Here is a 9,133-nt window from a genome sequence, read left to right on the forward strand (position 1 = left end):
CATCAATTCTTCCAGTCTTCCTTATTCACTATCCAACTTCCACATACATTTGAGGTTAATGAAAATACTATGGCTTGAGTCAGGTGTACCTTTAAAACTGATATCTTTGCACTTCAACACTTTAAAGAAGTCTTGTGCAACAAATTTGCCTAATGCAGAACATCATTTGATTTCTTGACTTTGGCTTCCAAGAGTGTTGATAATGGATCTAAGTAAAATGAAGACTTTGACAACTTCAACCTTCTCTCCATTTATATGGATGTTTGGATGTTGTTTATTGGTCCAGTGGTGATGATTTTTGTTTTCTTTATATTGAGATGCAATCCATACTGAAGGCTATGGTCTTTGATTTTGGTCAGTAAGTACTTTGGTTTCAGCAAGCAAGGTTGTATCATCTGCATATCGCAGGTTGTTAATGAATCTTCCTCCAATCCTGATGCCACATTTTTCTTCGTATAATCCAGTTTCTCAGATTATTTGCTCATCATACAGATTAAATAATTATGGTAAAATAATACAACCCCAACCTACACCTTTCCTAATGTTAAATCATCTGGTGTTCCCTTGTTTTGTTTGTTTTGTTCTCTTTTTCTATGTAAAAGTTTCTCATGAATACAATTAAGTGTTCTAGAATACTCATTATCTACAATGTTATCCATAGCTTGCCATGATCCATACAATCAAAAGCCTTTGTGTAGTCAATAAAGCACATCTAAACATCTTTCTAGTACTCTGATTTCAGCCAAGATCCATCTAGGATCAACAATGATATCCCTTGGTCCACGTCGTCTTCTGAATCCAGTATGAATCTCTGGAAGCTCTCTGTCAATGTATGGGCTGCAACCGTTTTTGTATCATTAGCCGAGGTTTTCTTGCATGAAATAGTAATGATATTATCTGATGATTTCTGCATTCTGTACATCACCTTTCTTTGAAATAGTGCAAATATGGATATCTTCCAGTCAGTTGGTCAGGTAGTTGTCCTCCAAATTTCTTGGCATAGTTGAGTGAGTGTCTCTAGCGGTGTATCAGTTTGCTGAAAGATTTCAATTTGTATTCTATCAAATCCCAGTGTCTTGTTCTTTGTCAATGCCTTCAATGCACCTTGGACTTCTTCCTTCATTGACTCTTGATCATATGCTACCTCTTGAAATGGTTGATCATTGATCATTTCTTTTTGATACAGTGACTCTGTGTATTCCTTCCATCTTCTTTTGGTGTTTTGTGCATCATTCAATATTTAGCCCATAGAATCTTTCAATATTTCAAGTCGAGGCTTGAATTCTTTTTTGTTTCCTTAGTTTGAGAAATGCTGAACACGTTCTTCCCTTTTGGTTTTCTAACTCTAGGTCTTTGCACATTTCATTATAAAAATTAACTTTGTCTTCTCAAGTTGCCCATTAGCCATTGTTGTTAAGTTCCGTAGAATCAGTCGCAACTAATAGCAACCCTATATAGGGTTTTCAAGGAGCAGCTACTGAGTTTGAACTGCCAACCTTTCAGCTCAAATCGACCTTGCAGTTCAGAGCATTCTCCTGTAGCCCACACCATTAGACATTGTTGTTGTTGTTGTTGTTGTCAGGTGCCATCGAGTCGGAACCAACTCATAGCGACCCCATGCACAGCAGAATGAAACAATGTCCGATCCTGGGGCAACCTTCCTACCACTGCCACACTTGACGCCATCAATGATGCCACCTGGCTGATCCATCTCATTGGGGGTCTTCCTTTTTTTCTCTGACCCTCCATCTTACCCAGCATGACATCTTTCTCCAGCGACTGTTCCCTCCTGACAATATGTCCAAAGTATGAGAGACGAAGCTTAGCCATCCTGGTCTCCAAGGAGCACTCTGGCTGCACTTCTTCCAAAACAGATCTATTGGTTCTTTTGGCAGTCCATGGCACTTTTAGTATTCTCCTCCAACACCACAACTTAAAGGCATCAATTCTTCTACGATCCTCCTTATTCACTGTCCAGCTTTCACATCCATATGAGGTTACTGAAATTACCATGGCTTGGGTCAGGTGCACCTTAGTCCTCAAGCAGACCTCTCTGCTCTTCAACACTTTAAAAAGTTCCTGTGCAGCAGATTTGCCCAATGCAATACATCGTCTGATCTCTTGACTGCTGCTTCTGCGAGTGTTGATAGTTGATCCAAGAAGAATGAAGTCCTTGACAACTTCAGTCTTTTCTCCACTGATAAGAATGTTGTTTATTGGTCCAGTGGTGATGATTTTTGTTTTCCTGACATTGAGATGCAACCCATACCGAAGACTGTGCTCCTTGATCTTCATCAGTAAATGTTTCAAGTCCTCTTCACTTTCAGCAAGCAAAGTTGTATCATCTGCATATTGCAGGTTGTTAATGAGTCTTCCTCCAATCCTGACACCACATTCTTTTCATAGAACCCAGCTTCTTGTATTATTTAGACATTAGAGAGAAATAAATCAAAACACAATGAGATTTCATCTCACTCTAACATTAATAGCCAAAGTTAAAATAATAATAATCAGAAAACAACAAATGCTGGCAGGGCTGTGGAATGATTGGGACCCTCCTACATTGCAGATGGTACTATAAAATGGTTCAACCACTATGCAAAACACTATGGCACTTCCTCAAAAAGTTGGAAATTTAAACACCATATGATGTAGCCATCCCTCCACTTGGTATATAGCCACAACAAATAAGAGTCAAGACATGAGTAATACATGCACACCAATGTTCATCACAGCAGATGGAGACAGTCTAAATTCTCATCAATAGAAGAATGGATAAACAAACTTAGGTACACACACACAATGGAACACTATGCAGCACTGAAGAATAACAATGAATCTGTGAAGCACTTCATAACGTATATGAACCTGGAGAAAATTATGCTGAATGAAATTAGTCAATCAAAAAATGACAAATATTGCATGAGACCACTATTGTAAAAATTCTAAAAAGAAACATTCTTTGATGGTCAACAGGAGAAGGGAAGGGAGACTAATTCACTGGCTAAAGGGTAGGCACATATTAGCTCAGGTGACAGGGAGGGCAAAACACAAGAAGAGGGAGGTTGGCAGAAGAATAATGAATACAGGTGAAGACACAGGGAGGTATGCAAGTGCTAAAGGAGATAGCAGTAAATAGTGTTCTATATGCTGCAGGTTAATGTGATGGACTGTAATGTCAGTTTGAACTGCAAGGTTGGTGGTTCAAGCTCACCAGCTGCTCCTTGGGAATCTATACAGAGTCACTATGAGTTTGAAATGATTTAATGGCACTTAACAACAACAACACAATCTTGGAACAACAGTGTTCTACAGATAGATAGATACATAGAGAGATACACAGGCTCAACAAGTATGGGATGAAGAATGGAAATACACCCACAAATACAAAATGGTTTGAAAGAGGATATTTGTACATGAGTATTTATCTTTGCTGCAAACATATAGCATGGCATCAACAAAGTGTTAGGACCCAAGGGTGCACAGGGACAGCCAAGTATAAACTCAACAGAGATCTATAAGACCAAGATCCACATGGGTCCATTGCCGAATCCAAGACAAAAACAAGTGTGTTTCTGTGAAACATACATATATGTATATGCTGTTGTTAAGTGACATCAAGTCAGTTCTAACTCATAGTGACCCTGGCAAGGGTTTCTAAAGAGCACCTAGTGTGTTTTAACTGCTGACCTTTCCTTCAGCAGTCCAGTGCTTATTCTACAGTGCCATGTGGAGTCCTGGTGTACCACTGTGGAATAAGCACTGGACCACAAGATCGGTTTAAACTGCAAGGTCAGCAGTTCAAATCCACCAGCCACCCTTCGGAAATCTTACAGAGGGTCACTATATGTCAGAACTAGCTTGATGGCATTAATCAATAACGTATATATGGTGTGGATCTGTAGGATACGTGCTAAACTACTAACCACAAGGTGGGCAGCTTAAACCCACCAGTGGTTAGTAGGTTTGAACTGTTAACCTTGTGGTTGTTGTTGTTGTTATGTGCCGTGGAGTCAGTTCTGACTCATAGTGACCCTGTACAGGGTTTCCAAGGCTATGTAAATCTTTACGGGAGCAGAAAGCCTCATCTATCTCCCGCGGAACAGCTGGTAGTTTCGAACTGCTGACGTTGCGGTTCACAGCCCGATTCGTAACTACTAGCTTTTGCTTATTTCACTTGCTACTAACTGTCAAACTCAGACTTAAGTACATAGCAAATGAATGTTCTCTGTGGTTAAACAAAAGATGGAAAGAATGTCACTAAGGGACATTAACTCAAGATCTTTATCAGAAATTCCCTCAATAAATGTCTTAAGATAATTATCTTATGACCATCCTATCAACCTCCCCTAATCTCCTCTACCCTTTGGTCACTGAGCTAAACCAACCAATTCAAATAGCCCACATTCACTGGAGAATCCCAGCTGTGAGTTGTCCCACCTCCAGCTTTCCTGATGTTACAACTTCATATCAGAATTTGATTTTACTTCATAAATATGCCTCTGTTATTCTACCATTTTTAAGCATTTGATTTCACTTTATGAGATCAGAAATGTCCCCATTTCAATTTATTTTGAACCTGCATTAAATCTCTTTGCTTTTATTTTAACAGAATGTATGTCCTTACTTACTCATTGACAAGGGAGTAGGCTAAAATATCCAGAACATATGGTTACCATACATGGAAAATGGCTTTGTTGAGGAGGGAGGAAGTTGCAGTCTTCTGGAAACTGTCCCTTGCTTCTAAGTAGCAAAGGAATTTGCCTCAGGAAAACTGATCATCCGTAAGTGCAGGGTCCAGCTCAGCATGCGCCAGGGAAGACCTAACTATCATCTGGTGATCATAATGAGAAAAGAACGATTCTACAGTCTGAAGCAAAGCATTTACTGGGATTCAATTTCCTTCGGCTGCCTTCACTCATTCCCTGATCTGCTGTCAGCAGTTCCCTACGTGCTGCTGTCAGTCTTGAATAAACTCATACTGTTCCATGACTGTCTGAGGTTTCTTTCCAACAGACCTGACCACGAGACAGTCTTTTCTGCATGCTCTCCAATTCTGTTAGTTACATCTTGTGCCTGTGTCTCAAATTAATTCATCAGCTGATGAATGTTTGACCAGAGCAAGACAGTGAATGTTTCCATTTCTAAATGGCAGGAAATTATTACAGAAAATAAAACTTATTTGTATGCATTGATTACTCTTTAACATGTACCCATATTTTAAAATAAAAAATAAATAAGTGGATTTCTTGGTTGAAGATTAATGCATGGCACTTGTTAGACCATGAAAAAGTTATTTAAAATTTTCATTTCAGTGCTATGCTGGAGGACCTAATAATAGCTAATCAAATAGGATCTTTTAGGGATGAGGAACTTGAGCCACAAAGAGTTTAATGCTATAGTTCTCACACTGAGTGGGCAGCAGAATCACTTAAATTGTGTAAATCTGGTATGGGGGTGGAGGGACAGGCATCTGCATTAAGGCAAAATCTGCACTTTGAACTATTATGTCAGGTGATTGTGATGTAGATAAAATCCAGAATGCACTGTGAAAATACAATGACCGCACACACCTTGTCACAGAGCCAAGAGATGGCAGAGGCTCAGCTCAGACTCAGCACTGAGGGGAGGTATAAGGAAGGCCTTATCTCTGAATCTCTCTCCCCTCTATGCTGCCAGGCTTCCTCATCCCCACCCCTGCACTTGCACTGAAAATCATCTAAACTGATAACTATATTGAAATTACAGTTAAATTTTTAACAAAAAGAAACCTACTGTCATCAAGCCAATTCCAACTCATACTGACTCTTATAGGACAGAGCAGAAATGCTCGTTAAGCGTTTCCAAGACTGTAAATTTTTAAGGGAAGCAGAGAATCTCATTTCTCACCTTTGGGCAGCTGGTGGTTTTAAACTTGAGGCTTTTGGTTAGTAGCCCAACAAAACCCACAGTACCATCAGAGCCCCTAAAATTTGAATGGCACATTGCAAAACATACTTCAACGTATCCCACTAGGTACTTTTTATTTTCTTCATTTTGAGGCAGGAGGAAAAAGCAGTCCAAAAATCAGTATTAAAAATGAGCCACTTATTAACTGAAGTATTGTGACTGAAACCTTAAGGAATTAAGCTTGCTTGCTTGAGCATTTGTGAAAATGTGTAGCACATGCTCAGGACACATAACTGAGCAGCCACATGCTGGAACATGTCATTAAGAAAGAATATCCATCCAGAACTCAACTAGAAGAAGAAATAAGAGGAAAAAAAGAGCAATTTCATACAATTTGATGAAATTGACCTACACCTATGGATGCAGTAGCTCAAAAGAGGGAACAAATCTTTACAGTGAGGATCATTCCCACCCCCTCGGTACACAGGGTAGACATGGATGGGCAACATGGACATTGGCTACCCAAAATGGGGGGTGGGGAGCTATAAAGGCTAGAAGTGACTGGCTTACAAGCTTTCATGAGGGAGCCTAGATCCAGAGAGCATGGAGGAAGGTAGCATCTCCACTGAGTAGTATCCAATCTGTCTGGATGGGGCTGATGAAAGGAGATGAGGATAGGACTCAATATACAATATTGAACAATTGCTATCAAGACTGACTGTGAGTATTGGAAATGTAAAGGTAGACGTTCTGTAACAAAAGAAGGGGAGTGGTTGACTTTGTAGTCCAGGAGTGGAGGTCCCTGGGACCATCAACAGAGAAGAGCAGAGTGTGGGACCTTACCCAGAGAAAAGAGTGATGCCAGAGATGGAGGCAGAGACAACAATGTGGAGAGATGGAGTGGCTGGGGACTCTAGACCCAGAGAGGGAGATGGGCTGTGTGCTGACAACCGAGGGGCAGGCTTGCAGGATATATCCTTTGGTTGGTTGATGATGCATGGAGGGGACTGTAACCATGGCAATGAAACAATATATAATCGGATAAATGTAAAGCTAATGCTCTCCCATGTAAACTATCACATAATTCACAAGAAAACATTAAAAAAATTTTTCAAAGGCTATCCATCAAAATTCCATATTCTACTTCCTTGTGTGCTTATCCTACAAAGCCACACCAGATGCTGTAGGATAAGCACTGGACTGTGAACCATAAGGTCTGTGGTTCAAACCCACCAGCTACTTCTTGGAAACCCTGCCAGGGTCCCTCTTAGTCAGAGGTGACTTGACAGCACTTAACAACAACAACATTTCCTTGTAATATGCTTTACAAGCCAGACTGGCTTACCCAGTACCCTAGGCATAACTTTAAAAGATAACCTTCGAATAGCACAGAAGAGAATACCAGCCCCTGGGAGCGGTATAAACCAGAATCCTGAAGAATCACAAATGTTTGACATCCGAAAATAAGTTTTATCTGCCCCTACCAAAGGCCTTTGTGATGGGTACTATCTTGAAGAACTGCTCTGTATGCATCCAATTAGCATGTTGTCATTGTTGTTAGGTGCCATCGAGTCAGTACCAATGCATAGCGACCCTATGCACAACAGAATGAAACACTGCCCGATCCTGGGCCAACCTCACTATTGTTGCCACGCTTGAACCCATTGATACTGCTATGAGGCCAATCCATCTCGCCGGGGGTCTTCCTCTTTTTCTCTGACCCTCCACCTTACCAAACATGATATCCTTCTCCAGCGACTGGTCCCTCCTGACAATATCTCTAAAGTATGAGAAACCAAGTTTGGCCATTCTGGCCTCCAAGGAGCACTCTGGCTGCACTTCTTCTAACACAGATCTGTTGGTTCTTTTGGCAGCCTATGGCACTTTCAATATTCTCCTCCAACACCATAACTTAAATGCATCAATTCTTCTACAGTCTTCCTTATTCACTGTCCCGCTTTCACATGCATATGAAGTTATTGAAAATCCCATGGCTTGAGTCAGGCATACCTGAGTCCTCAAGCTGACATCTTTGCTCTTCAACACTTTAAAAAGCACTTGCGCAGCAGATTTGCCCAATGCAATACGTCATTTGATTTCCTGACTGCTACTTCCATGAGTGTTTGTGTTTGATCCAAGAAGACAGAAGCCCTTGACAACTTCAATCTTTTCTTCATTCATAAGAATGTTGTTTGTTGGTCCAGTGGTGAGGATTTTTGTTTTCTTGACATTGAGGTGCAATCCATACTTCAGGCTATGATCTTTGATCAAATATTTTAAGTCCTCTTTACTTTCATCAAGCAAGGTTGTATCATCTGCATATTGCAAGTTGTTAATGAGTCTTCCTCCAATCCTGATGCCACGTTTTTCTTCAAAGAACCCAGCTTCTCAGAGTAGTTGCTCAGCATACATGTTCAATAAGTATGGTGAAAGAATACAACTCTGTCACACACCTTTCTTAATTTTAAACCATTCAGTGTTCCCATGTCCTGTTCAAACAACTGCACCTCGGTCCATGTACAGATTCCTCATGAGCACAATTAAATGTTCCAGAATACTCATAATTCACAATGTTGTCCATAGCTTGTCATGATCCACACAATCAAAAGCCTTTGTCTAGTCAATAAAGTACAGGTAAACATCTTTCTGGTGTTCTACGCTTTCAGCCAAGATCCATCTGACATCAGGAATGATATCCCTCATTCCACGGCCTCTTCTGAATCTGGCTTGAACCTCTGGAAGTTCTCTGTCAATGTATGCTTGCAGCCATTTCTGTATTACTTTTAGTAAAACGTTACTCGCATGGGATATCAAAGAGATTGTCTGATGATTTCTGCACTCTGTTGAGTCACCTCTCTTTGAAATGGACACAAATAAGGATCTCTTCCAAAAAGGCGGCCAGATAGTTGTCTTCCAAATTTCTTGGCATATATGAGTGAGTGCCTCCTGTGCAACCTCACTTTATTGAACAATTTCAATTTTTATTCCATCAATTCATGGAGCCTTGTTCTTTGCCAATGCCTTCAATGCACCTTGGACTTCCTCCTTCAGTATCTAATTAGCATAGCCTAAAAATCTTCTCTACCTACCTCTATGAATAAACTTGATACTTTTCCCCTCCTAAGACTTTGTTTCTTATTGTTAAATGTTAAATTTCAGATAAAAGCCTTGTTTGAAGAACAGATGAATGAGAAAAACTATTTCCTTAAAAGATGATTTCTTTTCATTTTCCTTTTTTTTTTAA

General features: G+C 40.2%; 1 protein-coding gene across 1 annotated transcript in view; it reads right to left on the reverse strand.

The window, feature by feature from the left end:
• Positions 1-6,116: 6,116 nt before the first annotated feature.
• IMPG2 (interphotoreceptor matrix proteoglycan 2) overlaps positions 6,117-9,133 on the reverse strand; it is a 214,031-nt gene continuing 211,014 nt past the window's right edge. Inside the window, exons 21-22 of the mRNA XM_006868651.1 lie at positions 7,242-7,321; positions 6,117-6,239 (exon numbers count right to left, since the gene is read on the reverse strand). Coding sequence (XP_006868713.1) covers positions 6,117-6,239; positions 7,242-7,321 — 203 coding nt within the window. The remainder of the gene's footprint in view (positions 6,240-7,241; positions 7,322-9,133) is intronic.

Source organism: Chrysochloris asiatica, unplaced genomic scaffold (genome assembly GCF_000296735.1).
Source record: "Chrysochloris asiatica unplaced genomic scaffold, ChrAsi1.0 scaffold00120, whole genome shotgun sequence".
Lineage (NCBI taxonomy): Eukaryota > Metazoa > Chordata > Mammalia > Afrosoricida > Chrysochloridae > Chrysochloris > Chrysochloris asiatica.